We start from the raw sequence: 24,000 nt of genomic DNA, 5'->3' as shown, positions 1-24,000 counted from the left end.
ACAATGTTTTTTTATGGTTCTACATAATATAAACATTAAATGGGTTGAGTATGCGTTCTTTAATTAATTGCATATAAGACTTCTAGATCAGGCATCTACAACCTCGGTCCTCGAAGCCCGCTGCTGGGGATACCGGTTCTAGATGACCTCAAGGACCAATTTCCCCCTATAAAACCTAAAACCTAATCAGTAAAAAAATCAATAATTCTGTATTAATCCTATTTATTTGTATTATATAATTGTAAATATTTTTTTCCCTATATCTTTGTTCCAAGGTATTGGTAAATATATGAAGGTAAATATGTGCCAAAATGAATGAACTTGTGAATTTAATGTGAAAACTTGAGAATGCAATGTGAGAATTTGTACCACAAAAATCTGAACTTGTATGCCAAAATGTTCTGCTGTAAAGAAAAACCGCACACACACAAACTGAATTTGAAGTTGCACTAAAAGACATATCAGGCAAGAACATGTAAAAAAAAATTACACTTGTCAGTCCAATCTTCACCTGAAGAGGATTTTCACTCAAATCTGATTTAAATGTGAATGCACAAAAAAACTATTTACTGGTGTGTTCATATAGTTTTACACAAATAAAATTACAGCTGACAAATGATTATTGATAGTTTATTTGTAATTATTATTTTTTTGCATATGTTAATCTTGCATTACAACCTCAATTTAGCCATTACAGCTTCTTGAATCTGCTGCTTCAAGAACACAAACGCGCTCTCGCGAGACACAGCACGTTGACACCACGCTTTGACTTTTGTCACATTCCTTGCGAGATATTTGTGCCAAAACGAACTTGTGTTTGAAGATGTGAGAGCAAATGTGTGTGTGTGGGGGGTGGGGGTGGGTTCTATAGGCCAACCAATCACAGGAGCACTTCCTGGCTTCTTTTTTTTTTTTTTTTTTTTTTTTTTTTTAGTAGTTGAAGAAAAAGAAGAAGAAAGTCGGATTTTCTTGAAGTTACGGACAACCGAAAGCAGCAGCAGCGCCGGCAGTAGAGCGGAGAACACCTTTAAATGTAAGTAGTTTGTTTTTGCTTTTTTTAAATGAACATCTATTAAAATACATGACGGTACCGGAGCCACCGGGATGTGTAGGACCAGCTAAAGCTAAAGCTTAAAGCTAACCTGTTGATACGTGATGTTCATCAACAATTAAAAGCCTTCATACAAATGTCACTATTTTTTATTTTAACCTACATCTTACTGTACTGATAGCCGTATCCCTCACTAATCAGATCTATTTATTCTCAAACAGTTTATTACAAAGTTTTAGAACTTTTAAAGCTTAATGCAGCTGAAGAAATAACATTAGTCCAGCTGTACTGGGCTGTTAATACTGTAAACGTTTTGTTTTAATACTCAATAATGTATAGTTAATTTACAGTACAGTATAATAAGGTTTAAAGTATAATTCACTTGAAGAACAATACCAGTGTAATTATACAGAACAGTCATTTTGCCTGTTGACATAACAGAAATATGCTTTACATGTCATTTTGTTCCAGGGAGCAGACAGAGGAGTGGATAAAATGACCACTTCATCATCGGGGCCAAAAATACTGCTGCAGTCGGATGGAGCGAAGAGTTGAGGCAGAATTCCATCTACATGTTGCATTTCTATGTAAAAGTCACACAAGTTAAAAGAAGTCCTGTTCAAACACCAACGTACAAATATATAATAATTTGATCACATCAAATGATGCCCAGATGCCACTTTTTGTAAATCTCATATTTGTGATAGAAGTGATCCTTGTGTGGGACAACTTAAAAAAAAAAATACAAAGTATGTTCAGGTTTGGATAATGTACACACACACTAATATATATATATATATATATATATATATATATATATATATATATATATGTGTGTGTGTGTGTGTGTGTGTGTGTGTAGGGAAATTACATCTTACATTTATTATATTCATGTTAATTTTGAGTAAGCTTAAAAAAGTAATCTCCAGGTTACCATTCCAAAGTCTTTTTCTGTAGAATTTCATTAATCCATCCAAATCATGAAACCTTCCTTTTTTCTAGCTTTAAAGAAACACTACAGAAAACAGGGGGTCAGTGGGAAGCCTACTGCTGCCACCTGGCCCTGGTTTGTCCTCATAGATGAGGTATTAGGACAGAGGCCCCCTAATGCCCCACCTGTCCTAATTGCCTCCATCCCTGAGGACACAGCAGGGCCAGGTGCTGCAGAGGCTGAGCAGCACCAGGTTGACGATGAGGAAGAGAATGAGGGAGAGAGGAGGGAAAGGAGCAAGAGAAGAAGGAGAGACGAGTTGGTGGATTTAATCAGGGAGGATATCAGATGGCAGAGGGAAGCGGGATAGGATGGACAGATTATTTCATTTATTGGAGAGGATGGTGGACAGACATTATTATTTTTGCTGTTTTTTTTTTTTTTACAAGTTCAGGTTATGTGTTGCTGTTATTAAATTAAATTATTAAATTGTTTATAAAAGTTATTGTTGTCGGTGTGTTCTTAAAGTCTTTTATCTGTTTCATCACTTCTTTATAATTTAAGTAAACTTAGAACAACTTCTCAGTGACATCAGTTTATTTTTAGAGAAGCAAGTATTTACAATAAACTATTAAAAACATTTTTAAGTATTGAAATTAGATTTTAAAATTAACTACTACAACTATTTACAGAAGATATACAGTAAATATTACTAGAGAACATATATATATATATATATATATATATATATATATACAATTGTGACTGAGCAGGAGTCCCTGGTGGTGCTGCTGGACTGGATGCGATGCCACACAGATGACCTTGGAGTCTTCTGACTGTGAGTGGGACATCATCTGGGGGGTGGGGGTGCCTCTCTCCACTGTTCACCACATCATCCATCAGGGTTTGCAGGGCTGACCCAATCGACAGCTGCCCCAATTGACGGCTGCCATGTTACTAAAAAAGTTTAAAATGACGAAGAAAATAATGACTTTACTAAAACTGTTTTCATTACCCTGAAATAACAGCTAAAATGTGATTAAAATGTGCTAAAATGTGACAATCAAAATGTAATGGTGGTCGGGTAGACCCTCCTCCAGGGGCAGACACCTTGGCAGACAGCTGGTCCCTCCATGGAGCACCACAGACTGCCTCCAACACGTTCTCCCCTTCTCATCCTCTGGCATGTCATCCTCTGGGGCCGTGATATCACCAGCTCCCAGGCAGATGTTGTGCATGTCAGCACATGCCGTTTTGACCTGTAGAAAAAAATAGACAAAAATATTTATTTTTATTCAGTCATCTATCTTTATTACATGATTTATTAGAAATTAAATTTAACTTAATCTAGATTCACTATTTAACTTATTTTTTCGTTTTTATATTTTTTTCCTGTATTATGTTTATATATATATATATATATATATATATATATATATATATATATATATATATATATATATATATATATATATATATATATATATATAGTAATTGCAAATAAAATCAGGCAGTAAGGGGATAACAATTTAGACAAAAAATTATTTATTTCTCAACAGTTTGGCTTCTCAACAAAACATTAGTAATGGTGAAAGTAGTTATTCAAGTCAGTTATTTACAGGGTTTGTACACATTTAAGTATTCAATTCAAATTACTAAAGTTACAAACAAATAAATTACAAACTTAAAAATAAATATAAAATTTGATATTGAAACATATTCATCAATCTGCTGACAAGCGTTTATTTAATAACTGGTATATTCTGATCATTAGCAGGCCCCTGTGGGTTAGAATAATAGCAGGTAGATCTTACCTCTCCACTGCGCTCTGCCAGCCTGAGAAAAATCCGTCGCAGGTTTTGCTGCCGCCGAAGCCGTCAAAGCGACTCTCCTCCTCCAATAACAAGAAAAAAAAAAAAAAAATCCATATATATTTTTTTGTTTTTGTTGTTTCTTTCCGTATTTCTCGAACTGTCGGATTTTGTTTGGCGCTGTTTTTGGGGTAAACGTGATGACGTCGTGTCGTAACCAGGAAGTGCTCCAAAGGCGTCTTGCCAAGTACGCAGCCTGCGAATTGAGACACAGCCTGTGATTGGTTGGCCTATAGAACACGCCCCCCCCCCCTTTCCCCCCACATTTGCTCTCACATCTTCAAACACAAGTTCGTTTTGGCACAAATATCGAGAAGCATCCCGCTGCAGCCTGCGGGAAGGCGGGGCTTGATGTCAAGGACAGCCATATTGGAAATTCTTCTTCTTCTTTTCATTAATGGCGGATTGCAAGTAACTTTTAGGTGCATACCGCCACCTACTGTACACGAGTGTGTAGCAACATTTTCTCTACATTTATTAAATTCTATTTATTAATCTTGTGTTTTTAAGAAAAGTAAATAAAGCTTTCCTTACTCTATAAATATCCATTATGTTTCCTTAATTTCCTAATATTCCTTTAAGACTCCATTCTTTTCCTGTCCTTCCAACAATTCTTTCAGATTTTCTCTTTCAGATTCATATGTTCTACAGTTCATTAATACATGTTCTACATTTTCTTTCTCTCCACATCCTTCACATTTATCATTACTTTTCTTCCCTATTAAATGTAAAGCGTCATTTAAATAGGTGTGTCCTACTCTTAATCTAGTCATAATTATTTCTTCCCTTGTTTCTCTCATCAATATTTCTAATTAGTACTGACTTTTGCACTTTATATAATTTTCTCCCTTTCTTATCTTCATTCCACCTTTTTTGCCATTCTTTTATTTCTTTAATTTTAATACATGATTTCCCTTTCCCGAAAGGAAGTATCATCTTCATTGTCATTTCTAAAGCCCTTTTTGCTAATTTATCAGCTTTTTCATTTCCTTTAACCCCTTCGTGAGCTGGAACCCAGCAGAACCAGACATTAATACCACCTCTATATAATCTAAATAAACTATGCATAATTTCTAATACTAACTCTTTCCTATTATTTCCTTCTCCCTGGATACTTTCTAACACTGCTTTAGAGTCTGTACATATCACCACCCTGTCTGGTTGAACCTCCTCTACCCACTGTAAGCTTAATATAACTGCCATCCCATATTGGAAATGCTGACCGCTCTTGCCTATAGGCGCTGGCGAGAGAAATGGCCAAAAAAATTTGTTATGTCACATGGTATGTCTGTCACGTGGTATGTCCTTTTTATTTTTAAATCTTTATTAAATTTTCAGATGATAAAATAACATTAGGAACAAACAGTCTAAAATAAACAACAATAAGGAATTATTATGAAGATGTATTTATCTATCCTCAAACCCTATGAAAAACAAATGTCATAAAATGTAAATTAAATTAGTAGTTTAGAGACAAATGTACATTACATTGAGTAGACATTTATCTATCCAATAATTATCATACACGCACACTTATACCTATAGTGGTGTCGTTAGGGCTGGTGCAGTGGATTCTGTACAGATTCCCAGTCCATCGCAGATTAAGAAAAAATCTATCCATCAAATTTCTGACCCGCTTAATCCCTCATGGGGTCGCGGGGGTTGCTCGTGCCTATCTCCAGCGTTGATTAAGAAAAGCAATATAACAAAATACTTGCTGGTGCGGAAGTTCAAATAATAATATAATATCAGTAGACCTCAACAGGATTTATCCTGTAAAAGACTATCTAAAAAAGTTTAAACCTGATATTCCTGTGAACTGCACTTTTTGTGATCTTCTCCCAGAAACTGTAACACATTTGTTTTGGTTGTGTCCATACTCTAAGACGTTTTGGTTACACTTTTGCAACTATCTGAACTCAAATGTTATGAAAAATTTTCAGCTTCATTGGAAAAACATTTTATTTGGCTTTCAACTGCAAAGTAAAATGTTTCCCAAACCTTTTCTTATCAATCTTTTAATTTTGTTGGCCAAATTTCACTTGCATAAATTTAAATTTCAAAAAAAAAAAAAAACGGACTTTAAAGCTTATTTAATAGAAGTCAAACAATATTTTCATACAATTCATCTTTCTTCTCATCAGAAAGCTCAAAAACCCATAACAATCTGTTCCCAACTAGAAATTATAGACAACTTAATGTTGTAAAAGATATATTTATTTGTATAATACATACACATATATATATGACACTCCCCAGCGCATATGTTTGTATAATTGCTTGTTTTTTTCTCCTAACTGTACTTGTTTATTGTGACATACCCCCTGGCATATTTATTTATTTGTTTGTTTGTTTATATATTGTTGTGTGACTTTAAGTGAAATAAAAAAATAAAAAAAAATCAGTAGACCCCGCATTGGCTGTCACGGCGCAGGAATTACGGCCGCCATATTGGGGCGGTCGACCTGCTACTCAAACATGCTGATTCAAGCTGAACACACTAATGATGCCTCAGCACTGTGCGGCGTATTTTTGTTTAAATTTACAGACTATTTACGTCAGGGCTCGATGGATTACTTTTCACAATTAAGATATCTTTACATATATCTTTATTTATTCCCTGCCCTGTTACGTCAGCATTTCCAATATGGCTGTCCTTGATGTGGGCGGGGCTTGATGTCAAGCCCCGCCTTCCCGCAGGCTGCAGCGGGATGTACTTGGCAAATATCTCGCAAGGAATGTGACAAAAGTCAAAGCGTGGTGTCAACGTGCTGTGTCTCGCGAGAGCGCGTTTGTGTTCTTGAAGCAGCAGATTCAAGAAGCTGTAATGGCTAAATTGAGGTTGTAATGCAAGATTAACATATGCAAAAAAATAATAATTACAAATAAACTATCAATAATCATTTGTCAGCTGTAATTTTATTTGTGTAAAACTATATGAACACACCAGTAAATAGTTTTTTTGTGCATTCACATTTAAATCAGATTTGAGTGAAAATCCTCTTCAGGTGAAGATTGGACTGACAAGTGTAATTTTTTTTTACATGTTCTTGCCTGATATGTCTTTTAGTGCAACTTCAAATTCAGTTTGTGTGTGTGCGGTTTTTCTTTACAGCAGAACATTTTGGCATACAAGTTCAGATTTTTGTGGTACAAATTCTCTCATTGCATTCTCAAGTTTTCACATTAAATTCACAAGTTCGTTCATTTTTAGGACATTCTATGATAGTATCACAGCTGCCACCTTCTGGTTAAGAAGAGAACTGCAAGTTCCAGAGGCGGTGAATTACTACAATAAAACTGTTTTTGCTGTTTTTTGCCTGTCAGATTATTATTATTATTTTGATTATATCAGCTACTGTTAATGTTACATAGAATTTATCTATGACTAAAAAAAATGCATTCTATACATGTTAATGTATAGAATGCATTTTCTTGTGGCTCAACTTACCCCCTTTGGTGGCTGTAAATTGAGCCAGATTGGGTAAGTTGAGCCACAAGACAAGCTTGAATTTTTTATCTCTTTCCTTTTTCTGCAGGACAGCATAAAAAAATAACAGCTCAAGTTACCCTAAATACAAATTAAGAGATGAAAAACAATGGGATGAAGCTTAAATCAGATAAAATTGGTTTAAAATGTACTAATGTTCACTTCTCCTCCCCACAACTAAAAATGTCTCCACTCCCCTCAAAGTTAGAAAAACACGAAAATGGACTCTGATACCAATAACTTCTCACCTTTACCCTGCAACCAGTCTTCCATTTATCTTGAACTTTTTCAAAAAACACTAAAAAACAAGATAGTCTCCCAGTTAGTTTGATTAATCTATTGATCACAACAGATCTGGCAAACTGAGTTATTCTGTCTGTTAATGTCTATAGGAACAGTAACAACATCCCAATACTAAAGCAAAATGGTGTAATTCAGTTCTATTATAATTTTGGAGGATTATTCAGTTCTTCCCTTTTCAATTAGAATGAATTCTGTTATATTCGCATCTGACTTACAAAATGTAAAACACCGGAGCTGAGATATAAAATAATGAAGCCTAATTGTATGAACTGTAAAATATTTAGTTTTCTGAAACTAAATATTCCTCAATTGAAACCATTAATATCATTTATTTTTATGTAATTGGGTAAGAAAATACTAATTTCAACAAAATCCAATTATGATTTTTAGGAAATGTTGTCTACATTTATTAAGGACCCTTTGACTGCATTAAAATGTGTGTTAATATAAACATGTTTTGGAATGGTCTTGTTTATGCAAAAATATTGGAGTATTATGTTTAGGGAATATTATATATTATACGTATTATTATATATTATACATATTATATTATTGGTTGGCAAGAAAAACTAATTACAATGGAAAGATTTAAAACCTCCAACTATAATAGAATGTAAACAGAGAATTCATTGCGCATATACTGGGAAGATTAACTTCTATTCTTAAAAAAATGAATGCGGAACTCTTTGATCAAAATTGAACAATTTTATAAAGCGTGTGGTTGTAAGTTTCAGAAATCTTTGCTTTGAAGTGTTAAAGCTTTACTTATTTATAAAAACAATCATTTTGTTGGTTTAAAAGTAGTAGGTTTTTATTGCTTTTTTTCTTTTGTTGGTTTTCTCGTTTTAATAATTTTAGTTATTATTATTATTTATTGATATATTCAGTAAGTATAGAGAATTTTCAATCTCTTACAATATAAAAAATAGAAAATAAAAAGTTTAAATTTGCAAAATACGCTTAGAACAATCATTTATTTTATTTGTTTTTCTTTTAGGTCCTTCTTCTCTGCTTTCTTCTTTAGGTCTCTCCCCTTTTTCTGACGTGATGATTTATTGTCAACAGTATGGGGATATGATGAGCTCTGTATCAAGCAATTTCAATTTAAACATGTTCTTTTAGAAATAATTATATCTGCCTAATGTGGATCCCTCAAGACTTGCAGAATGTTCCCTAGTTGCTGATTGCTGCCTTAATTGGTTTGTATGCAGAGTAATATTCCATTTGTGCATTTCCACAGACTAAGAAAAGAAAATAATCTGTTATGGTTTTGTTCAGTGGATTTGATTGCAGTAATCTGATGTGTTTTGTATTAGTTATAACCTTAAATAACATATAAAATAATAGAAATGCCTATTTTAATTACGGAAGATACACATACAGATTGAACATTAAATGCACACTGAGTTCATTTCACGATATCAGGTACCACGATTCTACAGTTGAGAATCTCAATTCTTCCTATTTTCATTTGAAGTTTCACAGCATTGGGGTCGGGGAAGGTCCTGGTCCTGCGAGGCATCTCGCAAAGTAGGCAAGTCACCTCAGCAAGCAGACCTCTGCCCTTTCAAAAATTCCTCTCGTATTATGAACGAGGATCCGGGCGTCACCCCGCATCGTTATTTTCCTTACTCATCAGTTTAAGGCATAACCAATCAGTTGCCGATTAGCACTTCTAGACATCTTGCATCCGCATCTTCGGTCACGGTGCAGAAATAAATCCACAAATTCTGGTGATTAATTGCATTTGTAATTATATCTGACAATATTGAAACATAACTGCTGCGAATACATGCACTTCAATACACATAAATTGGCAAAGTTTGTTAAAACGTGTGTGTGTATATCAAGCTAGGACCGCAAAGCATGTTGGGTAATATAACTTGTCAAAACAAACTAAAATTGGATAATCTAATAGTAAGAGGACTGTTTTCAACTTTTGGAATTAAGCTATTCTTAATTTTTAACAGGTAAAGAATTGAACCTTCCAGGTTTGAAGAAAAATAAAACTAGTCCACGAAGACTCATTTTTGTCCCTTTTGGTCTAAAGCGGTGTCCATAATCAGTGTAAAAGCTCGCTGAAACGCGCATGCGCATTGGCAATAGTGAGGAAGAAAATGGCTGACGTCTCTCTGGATGAAGTTATTCGGCGGCGCGGTATTAACACCAAACCTCCGATTAAACGGTATGCAGACTGTAGCCAACTTTTAAATTGTGTTAGTGAGAAATTTCTTAAGCATTTTGTTGAAGTTTGGAAAGAACAAAAACTAAATATAGCTGTTTTTTTTCTAATTGTTACCTGTGGTAGAATGCTAAAGTAGCTACAGCTAAGTAGCTACCGTTAGCAATAGGCCCTTTTAGAAACGAAGCCTTTATTTTTAAGTAAGCATTACTTTGTGCGCATATAATAAATTGTCTTGATGGGTGCATTAATTAAACATGCGTTAACTTTAAAATTAACGTTTGTTGTTCTGTTTGTAGCTTTTTTCCCCACTTCTGTTTAGCTCCGTAAATGTTGGTTCTTTATGTTCTAATCAGTTTGTGCTGTGACGAAATGCGGCTGCTAAGGGCCCTACACTGAGATTAAGCGAGCTACTTTAACATTAAACAACATGTTTAAACTAAAGTACAATTTGTAAAGCAAAACAAAAAGTATTCTACAAACCCACCTTTTTATACCATCTTTTGGATTATACTCTAATGGCGCTGAATAAGAGGAAGAAGTTACTCGAGAATGTTATTACAGACCCATCATTTGCCAGCAATATCGGCTCAGTACATGTACTTATATGAATTAAAAAAGAGATAAACGCACTCTTATGCATTGTAGGGGTCATTATGTATCAATTTAATATTAAATATATTTAAAACTTGTTGAGCAGAAAAGGTTTTTTTAATCCTTACCACTTTTTCTACATCTATAAATTTGTTTTTCTAAATTAAGTAAACATTTTTTTTTGTTAACCCATTAGTTTTTCAAGCAATTCATTTATCTGTCCATAAATATATATATATATATATTTTTTTTTTAACGAATTAGTTCATTTACATAAATCCATCAAACCATAAATTTTTTTCATTAGATTTTCACTTCACTCATCAAACTGGTTGTATTTTGTCTCAAACGCTGCATATAATCAATAAAACCTCTAATTGCCATCTTATTGCAGAGCATGTAATGCCAATTTAGTGCTATATTCAATCGCATAGCCTACTTTCGTTTTTGTTATTATTTTATCTTTTCTGCACTTAAATGTCCCATGTTAAAAATACAATTAAACATTAATACAGACATAAAAAAATAGTAAAGAGTCCCTCAACCTGGCAGAATATATTTCTGGGATTTCGTCTTGTGGAGCTGCATTCCAAATCCATCTATACCCTGCTTAATCAGTCCATCAATTTTTTTTCTGTCAGGCAACACATCTGTTTATCATGAATCCATCTGTCCATTACAAGCCAGGTTTTATTCCTCCTTCCATTACAGATGAGGTCAACTTAACCTCAAAGGACTTGTTGGAAACAGTATTTCTTGGAACATTCTTTTTTTGTCTTTAGTAGCTAAGATTCCCAAAGCTTCAGGAAGTTAGACTTCATGTGTTCATATAGTCATTGTCTAAAGGAATAAACCAGTAAAATGTTAATGGTGATAAATCCATAACAGTTGCATATCTGTCTGCCCATTCTCCTTTGCTCCTTCCAGCTGTTTTTAAGATGCATGTCGAATCAAATCCACCTGTCTAGACATGCATCTGTCCATTTGGTCATACTTCAATTCATCAAGCTGTCAATCTTTTGTCAATCTTTTGTCTTTCTGTCCTTAATCCACCCATAAGACTGGAAGCCTTTGTTGGAAACAGTTTGGTATTTTTGCCTGTCAGAATTAAATTTGGATTCTTGTTTCTTTCAGGCCTATATTTGGACGTGTTGGAGTGGGTGACGGTAAAAATTTTGATGCCAGGCAAAAAATTGGTGTCAGTGATGTAAGACAACGCCTGGGAGGAGGCACAGGTGCGCCCTGGTCTATACGATGAAGTCAAAGGTTGAAGAATTAAAGTCATCAAATATTTTTCCATTTCTTCTCAGGTTTTCAAGTGAAGGATGCCAGAGAGAAGCTGGTTCAGAAAGATGCACGGTTCAAAATCCGCGGCAGGACAGGGGCAGGGGCAGGGGCAGGAGGTGTGCAGGACGCTCGGCAGATGATCAACTCACGCAAACAGGGGCAGAGTCAGTTAGGCAACCCTGCACAGACCACACTAAAGGCGGCTATAACGCAACAGCTGCAAAGCAAAACAGCTGTGCCACAGATACAAATACAGACCAGCAGTAATCTCGTCAGTGCAAATGCTAGGCTTTTTACTGCTAATGTTCAAGGACTGAATGCCAGAATCGGGACAACACCACAGCTGAGCAATAATGTTCGGGTAATGGATGCACGTGATAGGCTGAGCCTCAAGAGGAGCATTGGAGGAACACAGACGCAAGCAGCTGCTGAGCCACCTCTAAAAATAACCAAGACCATCCAGGTGAGTGTGAAAAATGTTTGTCTTACTTTCATGAATTGCGAAGTGAAGAAACAGGCTCTAAAATGGACTGACTCACTTTGCAGCAACGTCCAGCTGGGACCTTAGGTGGTGTTCGTGCAATGACGCAGGTATATCTGTTTCCATCTTTTGTTAATTTAACAACGTGGGATTAAGTGCTCATTAACACTGTAAAATCTGCTGTTTATTTTCTCTCAGCCTGCCTTAAATGACCTCGACAGCATCCCCAGCAAACAAATAAAGATAACAACTGCCAACAATATGCTACAATCCCGGGTACGAGGGTTTTATTAATCCTCCAAATCATTTGTGCTATGTAAACTATAACTGTATACCTAAATATTTCTGTACATTCTTTATACAGACTGGCCAAGCTGGCTCCATGTTCTCCATGACGGCACCGATCACCAAGGTGGTAAAAAATGATGCGTATACCGCCCCGCGGGCTCCTGTTCCCGTGGCACCCACCAGGCCGTCCAACAGCACGGCTGCTGCCCGGTCCTCTGCTGCAGCTTTAAAGCCGGTTTCCAGGACTCTACAGCAGAGCTCAGCAGAACCCAGTGCTGCAACACCTACTCCTCCTCAGGTGCATCTTAAAAAGGACTCTCTTTCTTACTTTTTCATCCTCTACCTTGAAAATGTCATGACTGAGTTAATAATAATAATAATAATATGTTTTTGTTTATGGGTGCCTCTCAAGAAACTCAAGGTCACCTTACAAAGCACTACAATAAACTCATTAACAGAGACGGAAGTAAAAAAAACATCTGCACTTCTCATTGTAGTCTTTTAATTGCAGAGGCCTGCTAGGATGCAATAGTTGGAAGAGCCTTTAACCTCTGCATGTTAAATAATTGAACCTTTTGATGATCTTGCTCTGCCTTTTACGACTAGATGTTTGTAAAATATATATGTATAGAATTTAAAGTTTGTTTTATTTTTATATTTGAATTGTACCTCTTGATATGAATACACACAGATCAATTAACAGAGATGCTTCACATTCATAATCCAAGTGGCGTTTTAATGTTGACCAAGGCTAAATCAACAAACCCTCCCTAAAATCAGCTGTTGATCTTGGTTCATGACACTGTCCTCTGTTAAGGTCACTAAACAGCATGAAGCCAAATATTTAAGCTGTTGGTGAATAATTATTTTATTGCCAACACTAAAAATCTTTCTTTTCTTTTTTTTTTTTTAGCCTGCTTTTAGCCCATTGGAGGGGACTAAAATCACAGTAAACAACCTTCATCCAAAGGTTACAGAAGAAGACATCGTGGTGAGTAGATGGTTCTGTTTGACTTCTATCTCCTCTGTGACGTGCTTCATGCTGTGAACCAACTAAATCGGGGTGTGGTTGTGCTGCCTGTTTGTCAAAGGAACTGTTCTGTGTGTGCGGCGCTTTAAAGCGAGCACGCCTGGTGAAGCAGGGCGTAGCTGAGGTGGTGTTTGTCCGTAAAGAGGACGCAATCAACGCATACAGGAGGTACAACCATCGCTGCTTGGATGGTGAGTGCCACGAATACATATGCTATGTTTTGAAGATAGAACTACTCTAGCTGTGCCATTCTGATCTAAGTGATCAATTTCCTTTGTCTCTTCTTGTCCCCTCTCAGGCCAACCCATGAAGTGTAACCTTCACATCCAGGGAAACGTCATCACTTCTGATCAGCCGATTCTACTGTGAGTCATGCCCTTGATTAGGATTCATCTTTCTCTGCTTTGTTTTTGTTTTTAAGAGCTCTAGTTTCTGTTGACAGAAGAGGATTTTTTTTTTTTTTTTTTTTTAGTTGGACCCAATTAAAGTAGTGCATCATTAATGAAAATGGTTTTCCATATTGTCTTTAAATAGGCTTTTAGCCCATAATGTTAAACAGTATAAGTGGTGATGCAAGGCTTTTGGGGTGTTTTTCTAATAGCAACAGAGAATTTTCTGTGGTTTTAAACTTGGATTCATTATTCTGCAACAAGTTGTCAGGATCCTCCAGAATATATAGCTCCATCCAACCTGCCATCAGTCTGAACAGCTTCCTTCTCCCCCCTGAAGAGAAGATGCTGAAGAGAAGAGACTGTTGTTAGGATACCCCCAATAATCTTTGATGGTGCTTTTTATGTATTTCCTTTAGAATAAATAGCCTAGTTCCATGTGACTATTCTCTATTGGTTTAATCTGATTTTAGCTTTGCCCATTTTCTCAAAAGTAATCTGTTTAGATTTTAGATAATGAATTGGATCAAATAGTAAAAGAATATTTGATTATTTTACACATTTTATTTTATAGGAAAAATGTCTTACATATTTGGATTATTTAAGGTAATCAAATCTTGTTACAGAACTAGATCAAACCTTGAGTTTGGGTTTTTCTGAATTTTGTGATTGGATTAAATTAGCTTAGATCCAAGAAAACATAGATTAACCTGAACCAGTAAGAAGGTCACCTCATTTGGATGATGCAGTCCCACCCATATTTAACCCTATTTATCCCTACGGTTTTGTTTTCGTTTAACAATCACTCTAATGGAATAAGATAAGCTGTGTAGTCTGTTTAACTTTTGAGTATAGGTCTACAGCAGGCATCCCCAAAGTCAGTCCTCGAGGGCCGCTGTCCTGTAGGTTTTAGGTTTTCCTACTTTAGCACAGCTGATTCTGATGATTGCAGTTGAGCAAAAGCCTGTTAATCAGCTTTCAATTAAAATCAGCTGTGCTGGAGCGGGGATAACCTGCGGGACAGCGACCTGCAGCCAAGTATACATTTGCGTCATAAAATACTGACATCTACTGGTTGATGTGTAACAAAGCAGTCGTTCTGTTGCACATAACCTGAATTTGGTGAACTATGTGGATCAGATTGATCCAAACTGAGATTGCTTTGAAAACTCCTCTTTAAACTGAGTTGGAATACCTATTCCTTGATCCCAGGAAGGGATTAGCAAATCTGTATTGATTAAATCTTTTAAAAGGTGTTCATGCTGAGCTTTGAAAATCTGCAGCTCCCCCAGAGTTACCATGGATGTATTCCTAGTTTGTTTTGTTGTTAATGCTCCCCTCTATGGTCTTTCAGTTTGGGTAGTCAGTCAGTTCAAGTGCAGGTTTGGACTTGTATCATATTCTTTATGACTTCTAATGACAAATTGCGCACTTTGAGATGTTTGTAGCATCTATCTGCTGGTTGGTACCACAAGGTGCCATTCTTGGGCTTCTGTTTAACTCTACCAGGTTCCTCAAGGGTCTGTTAATAGATAACTTGAGACTCCTGTCAGATCTATGGCCTATAGAAATGTTGAATTCTCTAACAGTATTAAAGATAATAGATAATAGATTAAAAAAAAAATACAAGAGCTAAAAAAAGACTTTTATTTAAAAGCGTTTTTTTTTTTTTTTTTTTTTTTTCTCCCCAGCAAATTCCATATTGGGTATTTTCATAAGCTACCATGATTGGCTGAAACCAAACTTTGGTTGGCCAATGCTAGGTGTCGGTTTGTCTAGTTAGCTTGGAAAGTTCTGCTGAATGTCCTTCCTTTCCTAAACAGATTTGACGGGAGCATTCCCAGCTGGATAATGGTCAGGACTAAACCCAGAGAGCCAAATGGCTAAAAAGTGCAAACTGTTTTCCTTCAATCCCTTTAATGATGCATTTCAATCCCCTAAATTATGACCATTTTGTGTTTATGTATCATAAAATTCATTTAAAAAATATTTTGTCACTGGGGTTACTTACAATGGAAGGCAAATAGAAATCGCTCAGGTTTTTTAAGATGTTTCAACCCAAGTGCATTTTCTGATTACTTCAAGTACCGTATTTTCACGACCATAAGGCGCACCGTACTAAAAGGCGCAGTCTCAGTTATGCGTGCCATTTCTGTATTTAACACACACATAAGGCGCACCGGACTATAGGGCGCGTTTTTTATATACCGGTACATGTCCTCTACTACCTTTAAATACCTCTACTGCGTATTTAAAAATACAGCGGGGGCATGCGGGGGTATGAGTGTGCTTTATTCATGTATTTATTACAAACTATTAATCAAACCTGGGAGCTGGCCGTGAGACAGACACATCGCAGATGACAGAGCTGGGATCACTCCTAAATTAACTTAAAATCCTGAAACCTGCCGACGGAATTTGTTCGCTTTTATTACCGGTATCCTGGTGCCTGCAGTTTAAATTATTTAGAAGAAAAACACTTGCCAGCCACCGCGTGAACACGGAGGCTGCCCGGCCTAGAGGCTGATGAAGGGATTTCTACTGTCGGTGCACCGCTGGTATGTGGGGGTCTGAGCGGCTCCGACAGAAATAGATAATCTGGATGAACTGACTGCAATTATTAAGTTTTCAGGCGGACTTTCTCACTTAAAAACATTAAAACTACTTTATTCCCACTGATCACAGCAAATATAGCTGCAAGATTTAGATTCTTTAGATGAAAAAACACCTGCCAGCCGCCGCGGTGAAGAGGAGGAGACCCGCCCAGAGGCTGCAGTTGAATTAAATTTTCAGGTAGAAAAATAGAGCGGGAGCAAAACTGAGTATGGTTGTGCTTTATTCATGTATTTATTACAAAGTATTAATCAAACCCATCAAAGTCATCATCCTCTGTTTCTGAATTAAACAGCTGCGCTAAATCAGACATGCCAATTTCCCCTTCTTCGCTGTCAGAGTCACTTTCCGTGCCGCGCTGCTCCTCAGAAATAATGCCGGCTTTTGCGAAAGCTTGAACAACAGAGCCAGCAGACACATTAGTCCCAGCATCAACAATCCATCCGCAAACGGTGGCGTAATTGCCCGGCGCTGCCTTCCACTTATCGTGAAACTGGTCTCCGTCGGTCATCCATAGCTCCCGTGCCGCTCGCAGCCTTACTTTGAACGGCCGCTTCACACCGATGTCGAGCGGTGGAAGTTCCTTTGTCAGACCTCCCGGGATAACAGCGTTCATTTGATTCACCTTTTTTCTCACATCGGCTGTGAAATGGGCACACAGTCACAGATTAACAGCGATGGTGATGCGTGGAAAAAACCACCTGGTCTCCTCACATACACCTCCCTCAGCCACGCTTTCATCATCTCCTCATCCATCCAGCCCTTTTCATTTGCGTTAATGTCATATGTCATCGGAGCGCTGTGTCTGTCTCGCTGTCAGCTCCCAGATCAGCTTCTCTGATTGGTTGATGCGGCACGTCCAGCAGCAAAACTTCAATTTTTCCATCTCGAGCAGCAGCAGCAGCGCGTTGGCAGATGCTTAAACGCTCCCGACGCGCAGCGCCTGCTGCTCAAAACGCGCTGCGGGACCTTTTGCTGCGCCTATACGCGCATCAACCATTGACTTTGCATGTAAACTCGCTGCTTCTGCTGCACCTGCTGCGTCCGGTTCACACCGATGTCGAGCGGTTGAAAAGCGAGCACAGAATTAATTTGTTTCCCCATGTTTTTCACATCAGCTGTGAGATGGGCACGCATGGAGTCACATATTAACAGCGATGGTGATGAGTGGAAAAAAAACACCTGGTCTCCTTACATTCAGCCACTCTTTCATCATCTCCTCAATGAGGTGGTCTCAAAAGTCGCAGTTACAACACACATAGGGCGCACCGCACCAAAGGGCGCACCGCACATTTTGAGGGGAAAAAAGACGTTTAAGTGCGCCTTATAGTCGTGAAAATACGGTAATTTCTTAATTGAAAAATAAAATTTGTTTTTTCACGAAAACATCAAGTTCACATAAACATTGGTACTTTTATCATGTACAAAAAAGACTGACTTGTTTTGTTTTGGACTCCTCAGGAGACTCAGCGACACCCCAGGAGCAGGCAGCAGCACAAAGAAAGACGGTCTGCCTCCTTCTCTTTCCCGTCCCAGCGGTCAGCGCGCATCCACTCAGCCCACACCTGAAGTGGACCCCCAGACCATTCTGAAGGCCCTCTTCAAGTCCACCGCACAGTCCAGCTCCTCCACCGAGCCCCCCAGCGCACAGAATACCGCCTTTCGCATCAAGATATAAAAGCTGATGTGTGAAACGAATCCATTGCTGAGTTGCAGCAACCTGTGTTCACATTTAAGCCGTGGTTTCCACTGATGTCTAGCAGCCCACTCTCTCTTATGAAACTGGTTTTTACACATTTCATTGAGAAGAATACTTGTAACAGAAGTTTAACAAATTATCAACATTCTTGTTATTTTAGGTTGTGTGCAATCAGATGTTGTTTTGACCAGCTGAAGTAATGTTGATATTTTCCATCAGCATATAGAGGGGATGAGGGCTGTTTTTTTTTGTTTTTTTTTCTATAAAACACGGCTTGCTTTTACTCTGCAGTTATCTGCGCCTTCCAAAAGGGTGATCTAAACGAATGATCCACATGCTAATTGAAAACTGAATTTATTCTTAAGGTTCAGCAGCATTTGAAGACACGCATGCATTTGAATGCGTTTACTTATCAGTCTATCTGAACAGGATATTTCAGCTTTCTTTAGCAATTCCCCACTTTGGGACCTGTTAAATCCAAGTAATATTTCTGCTTGTTAAAATACCTGAAACATGTAAAACAGGAGCAGGAAGAGACCAGTCCCGTGTTTTCAATGGATTTCCAATTTGTGTGGAAGTCAGTGCTCTGGTTGTAACGAGTTTCTCATACTTGTTTAGTTTTGGAGCAGAATAAACTTCATTTGTGTAGTACACATGATGCTCTGTTTATGGCAGGCAACTGTAAATTACTTTTAGGTTGCTCTCTTGGCTTGTCAGTTGAGGTTGTCAGATCTGTTTGTGAATTGTTGCCATTAAATATTTAGCTTTGTAGATCTAGTCCAAGTGGTAACTTTTTTTTTTTATTGGCATTATGGTTATGAATAATTATACATATATGCTAAGAATACATTCAAAGGGTTTACACTTATGATGGGTTCTTCTTTTAATACCTATAAATCTTTTGTCAGGTGTCAAAGAGTAAACGGTGCATTAGGGACATTTGTCCCAAATGCCTTTTCTTAGAATATGCTAAAAATGTTTAATTTAACTCTTTGTACCCCAATGACATGGGGTACAGTTGTACATAAGTGAAGTCTGTCAGCAATTACTTTTACAGTTGCTAACGTTACTACAAGTTGAGCGTTGTTTTCTGTTGAGCCTTGATAACCATAAAAATGTAAATCCAACTTGAATTTTTTTTTTTTGTCCCATAATAACTTTTATTACATTCCCCCAAAATGGCCATATTAACTGCTCATATCTGATATATATATTTATCTCTATCTCTATATTTTCACAATTTAATTCAGTATAAGGCTATAAACAGGAACTCTGCTGAGGGTAATATTCTGCCTCAACATGAAATGTTTTTCCCACTGAAGAAAAATCGGTCATTACAATTAAATATGATTAAAAAAATCAAGCTGTAGGCCTACAGCAGAAGAGAAAACATCTAGAAAAGAAAATACGCTGTGCTATTAATAAATATGGATTTAGATATTTGGCACCAACATGTTTATTTTTATGCATAATTTTTTTATTATATTTTGTCATATTCACAAACGCCCCTACAGAAACTATGGCATATAGGGGTATATATTTTTTAATCAGCGCCACATATGCGACCAAAAAAAAAAAAGAAAAGGCCAGGAAAAAAAAAAGAAAAAAAATCATTCCGGAAGGTACGTCACAAGTGCTTCCGGTTGAAGAGGTCATACAATATGGCGCCGTCTAACAAGAAACATGCTACAGAGAAGGCGTGTGTTATTCCTGGAGGATTCACAGGTATTTTTCGTTACTTTTTTTGTTACCACCATCTTCTTCATAGTGTAGTTGCTGTTAAAAAAAATCGGCTTTTCGTTTATGCATGTTTTGTTTTATGGAGCCTGCTAGCTTGGTGCACTCGGATGCTAATGTTTTGGTCCCATCTCTCTTCAGTGTTGTCCTTACAGTTCAGCTCAGACAGCGTTGCTCAGCACTCTCTGTATGTGAAGGAGCATAAAGTCCGAACCGAGAAGAGTTCCTACAGGCCGCTGGATCGGACCTTATTTGTCCTCAACGTTCCTCCATACTGCTCAGAGGTGAGATCCCAACTCACAATAGGAAATCGGCCCATAAATCAGAAGTCTAATTTTAATGGTCTTTTAAGTGGTTGATTAAATTGGCTGTCTTTGTCCTCTTTTGTGTTTTAGAGTGTCGTCAAAGACTTATTCTCCCGGTTTGGCAGCATTACTTCAGTAGAGCTGAGGGATCACCCTGGCTCCTCTGAGGATTCCGGACCCAAACTTTCCAAAATCTTCAGACCAGTTAGCAAACAGGTCAGCTTGCGTTGCAAATTTCAGACTATTCAGATTGTTTTTACACAATACAGATAAATTAAAGGTATTTCAATTCACTCCTCCCAGGGTTTCAAAGTTGGCTACATTGTGTTTGAAAGCCCGTCTAGTATAGGAGCTGCTAAATCTCACCCACATGATGATCCTTTGGTGGTCAGTACAGAGCAGCGGCCAGTGGAAACAGGAATACAAAGTAAGTCACCACATCTCAACTCCTTTGACTTCCCCCTCCCCAGAATTTACATCACAAACAAATATAAAAATACCAACAAATATAATAATAAAAAAATCTAACTTTAAATTAAATTATCTGGTAATTTAATTTCCAAAGCCATTTATCTGTACTATAATCTCAGTGTTAATCCAGATTTATTTTGTGAAGACTGCAGAGGTTATAGGAGAGCATTAGAGGAAAAAAAACGGAAAAACGAAGGAACACAACAGAAATGTCAGATGGCCATCTACCTAAATGCACTGTACGAAGAGAGAATTGAAAACAGAAGATGCCAAAAGGTCCTCTAGTAAATCCAATTTAGCAGCAGAGATCTACTGCTAAGATGGTTAATGTGCTGTAGGGAATACTAATAGTTCTTTATTGGGGAGGGTTGTCTTAGTGGTTAGAGCTGTACGCTTGTGCTCTGAGAAGGTTGCAAGTACCCCGTTTGTTTCCCACAGCCTGCATTCTGGGTCTCTGATCAATACCCTTAACCCCACACTGCATCCCGGGCGCTGCACAATGGCAGCCCACTGCTCCCCAAAGGGGATCGGTTAAATGCAGATAATTCATTTCTCCATTGTGAGATTAATACAGTTAATTTTCTATTTTTCTAGTCATTGCAAAAAAGCACTAAATTATGTTTAGGCAGAGGACAGCAGTGCATTTTTTGACCAACATGGTAAGATCTATATACAGTAAACCACAGGATAAATGCTAACACTGCAAATCAACACAGTGGTGATAACATCAAGCTGTTCTCAGTTCCTAGAAAGATGGATAGAATGACATAGAACAGCTACTAAAAATATGAGGACTATGTATTGTTACCTACGGAAAAAATGAGCCACTAGTGCCCAACAAATAAATAATAATAAATTGAAATACAAAAACGGGAAAAAGATTGAGTGGTGCAACTGCTTTGGCAAGGTGCTATGTCTTCTATCATGTTAGTTTAACTGTAAAAAGAACCTCTTGATCAATATTTAGAAAGCATTCAGATGGTTGTTAATAAGCCCTTTAAATGGAGGGAAAATATGATGCATGCATGTTTGGCTTTCTCCCCATGACAGAATGGATCCATCAGTACACAAAGTCCTTCATTCACCCTGACAAACTGCAGTTGACAGTCGACTCATTCATGCAGGACTACGACAGGCGGAAAGAAGAGGTAAAAAGAGAGCACAACTTTCCCTACTGAATATATATATAAGTTCAGAAGAACTTAATCTAATATTTGTTTGTCGCAGGAGGCTGAACGCCAGAGACAGGAAGCTGAGAAACAGCAGGAGGACGAGGAGGGCTGGGTGAAAGTCACAAGAGGCCACAAAGGCGCCATGGCTCGGCCTCACAGCGAAGCTGCCAACCAGAGGACTCTGCAGAGGGAGGGCAGGAAGAATAAGAGGAAGGAGTTGATGAACTTCTACACCTGGCAGCACCGGAATACGCAGAAAGAACGTAAGTTTTTCACTTTATTACACTTGACTATCAAGGCACACTACAGTTAAGAGGGAATTTAAAAAAAAAATGTCCCCCTATCTATTTTCTTCCCCAGATATTGCTGAACTGAGGAAGAAGTTTGAGGAGGATAAACAGCGGATAGCTCTGATGAGAGCACAGAGGAAGTTCAAACCTTATTGACCAAAAGCCCCTTTTTGGTTCAGTTCACCGTTTCTGATCACAAACATAAGATTATGTTATTAATTAACGTTTGTTTCTGTTTCATGGCTATTAAATAACGGATTCCAAACGACACCATGGGGAAGGGTAGCAGTTTGTAAACTGTAAAGGTTTATGTGTTTGTTTTGATATAACGGAAAGTTTTGTTCCTACATTTTTTTTTTTTTCTCATAACAGCTTTTGAAGTTTTTGGAAGGTAAACTCCTTCATAATTATTGGGACTTTTATTATATAAAGTTTTGCATAAATGTGAAGCAAAACAATGCAGAGTTCATTATTTGACTGTCTAAAAACTGCATGCATACACATCGATCTAGCTGGACATTGGTTTGCAAAAATATTCATACCGCTCAAAATGTGGCTCAAGCTCAGTCTGATCAAATGAAAAACATTTGTAACAGCAGTTTTTTTTTTACTTGTCACATATTCTCGATTAGGTTTAGGTCTGGACTATGACTGGACCATTTTAACACATCTAATAAAACAGATTAAACCAAATGAGACATTTTCACAGCGCAGATTCCATTCTACCATGGTCTGGTTGGTGTGTCACGACATGGTGCCATCACTTTCATTTCCTCATTATATTCTGGCTCTGTAAGTCACAAAGAGTTGTTTTGGAAGCCTGGCATTATGCTGCTTCTGAATAAAGATGTGGCTGTTATGATACAAAGAATTCAGACTAGAGGACTTGGTCCCCTGCAATGTCTACAGGCCATTGTTTCTCAGTAACATCACTCCATGATTGGCTGGTCACTCAGGACATAGCATGGTTGAAGAATCATGTGGAAAGGACTAATAGATGCGTTAAAGAGAGCAACATATTTTACACTGTTATCCTTTTAAGTATTGCAGATAGTTTCAAGCAGCTTTTTACAGAAGCCTGATTAACTTGATCTAAGCTTGGGGTAAGGACCTGACTGAGAGGTAAGGTGCACTTAGGAAGATCAAATGGGTGATGTGCAGAGCTCCCTCTCCACACCACCTTCTAGCTTCCCTATAGATTCAAAGCAATGTAATACTTCATGTGACTGAATATCGGTGCTTGGAATAAAACTGCATTTTTTACATTAAACAGTTCATTGGTTCAGGTCTTGCATCATTTTTCAAGTTATTACAGCCATGACGCTTTATGACGAACCATAAGAAATCCTTTTCTAAAAAGGCTAAATACAGGGAGATTAAAATGTCTTATTTTAGCTTCAGGTGTAAATATTAGGAACACTGTTTTTGCTGTTTTTCCAACTCTTATATACATTGTGAAATCTTGTGAAATTTATTTTATGCACATACTTTTTGAGAAAAATTATCTTTCAGACACAAAAACGAGTTTTTCAGCATATGTAAGTTAGAATTAAACCTAGTTGATTTACTGTTGAATTTGATGGAGAGGTGAAAAACTGCAACTTAAAGAATGCTGCATGATAAAAAAATATTGATCACTTAACTGCCTTCTTAATACCAGAAACTCGTCAGGTTAAAGAACTGACATCATTCTGGTGACAGCGGGGTATTTCTACATGTAAACCTTCGGTTATCGACTGTAGCAGCATGTCTTCCTGAGCACAAAGCATGGAATCACACCACCAAAGGCCAGTTATAAGAGGTCGATTGTACCTGC

At 37.3% G+C, this 24,000-nt stretch overlaps 2 protein-coding genes, 2 long non-coding RNA genes and 1 other non-coding gene across 5 annotated transcripts; 3 read left to right on the top strand and 2 right to left on the bottom strand.

Annotated features, from left to right (window-relative positions):
* Positions 1–898: 898 nt before the first annotated feature.
* On the top strand, positions 899–1,682 carry LOC119775669. The gene is made up of 2 exons (XR_005279683.1): positions 899–1,033; positions 1,523–1,682. It is a non-coding gene; the product is annotated as an uncharacterized LOC119775669 (long non-coding RNA).
* A 1,058-nt stretch (positions 1,683–2,740) lies between these two features.
* LOC119775731 lies at positions 2,741–3,992 on the bottom strand. Its single transcript, XR_005279689.1, has 3 exons — positions 3,797–3,992; positions 3,093–3,241; positions 2,741–2,939 (listed from the first exon to the last, which is right to left on the bottom strand). It is a non-coding gene; the product is annotated as an uncharacterized LOC119775731 (long non-coding RNA).
* Positions 3,993–9,141: 5,149 nt separating this feature from the next.
* LOC119775738 lies at positions 9,142–9,295 on the bottom strand. Its single transcript, XR_005279692.1, has one exon. It is a non-coding gene; the product is annotated as a U12 minor spliceosomal RNA (small nuclear RNA).
* Positions 9,296–9,694: 399 nt separating this feature from the next.
* Positions 9,695–19,058, top strand: poldip3 (polymerase (DNA-directed), delta interacting protein 3). Its single transcript, XM_038273758.1, has 10 exons — positions 9,695–9,831; positions 11,557–11,657; positions 11,733–12,172; positions 12,256–12,300; positions 12,389–12,466; positions 12,555–12,776; positions 13,392–13,469; positions 13,570–13,699; positions 13,807–13,873; positions 17,972–19,058. Exons 1-10 carry the CDS (start codon positions 9,764–9,766, stop codon positions 18,186–18,188), a joined length of 1,446 nt encoding a protein of 481 aa, XP_038129686.1. The 5' UTR covers positions 9,695–9,763; the 3' UTR covers positions 18,189–19,058.
* A 759-nt stretch (positions 19,059–19,817) lies between these two features.
* Positions 19,818–23,469, top strand: rrp7a (ribosomal RNA processing 7 homolog A). The gene is made up of 7 exons (XM_038273757.1): positions 19,818–19,934; positions 20,088–20,230; positions 20,342–20,467; positions 20,555–20,678; positions 21,773–21,870; positions 21,950–22,157; positions 22,255–23,469. Exons 1-7 carry the CDS (start codon positions 19,871–19,873, stop codon positions 22,338–22,340), a joined length of 849 nt encoding a protein of 282 aa, XP_038129685.1. The 5' UTR covers positions 19,818–19,870; the 3' UTR covers positions 22,341–23,469.
* The last annotated feature ends 531 nt before the right edge of the window (positions 23,470–24,000 follow it).

This window comes from Cyprinodon tularosa, unplaced genomic scaffold, assembly GCF_016077235.1.
Source record: "Cyprinodon tularosa strain WSP-4 unplaced genomic scaffold, ASM1607723v1 ctg89, whole genome shotgun sequence".
NCBI classification, from domain to species: domain Eukaryota; kingdom Metazoa; phylum Chordata; class Actinopteri; order Cyprinodontiformes; family Cyprinodontidae; genus Cyprinodon; species Cyprinodon tularosa.
The sequence above is the reverse complement of the archived record's forward strand: the minus strand, read 5'-3'. Positions and strand labels throughout refer to the sequence as shown.

Bases quoted from the DNA above. Each gene is read 5' to 3' on its own strand.
- poldip3 (XM_038273758.1), top strand. From the start codon at position 9,764: ATGGCTGACGTCTCTCTGGATGAAGTTATTCGGCGGCGCGGTATTAAC. The intron at 9,832-11,556 runs GTATGCAGACTG...TGTTTCTTTCAG, and splicing joins ACCAAACCTCCGATTAAACG to GCCTATATTTGGACGTGTTG. The intron at 11,658-11,732 runs GTGCGCCCTGGT...ATTTCTTCTCAG, and splicing joins ACGCCTGGGAGGAGGCACAG to GTTTTCAAGTGAAGGATGCC.
- rrp7a (XM_038273757.1), top strand. From the start codon at position 19,871: ATGGCGCCGTCTAACAAGAAACATGCTACAGAGAAGGCGTGTGTTATT. The intron at 20,231-20,341 runs GTGAGATCCCAA...TTTGTGTTTTAG, and splicing joins TTCCTCCATACTGCTCAGAG to AGTGTCGTCAAAGACTTATT. The intron at 22,158-22,254 runs GTAAGTTTTTCA...TTTCTTCCCCAG, and splicing joins CCGGAATACGCAGAAAGAAC to ATATTGCTGAACTGAGGAAG.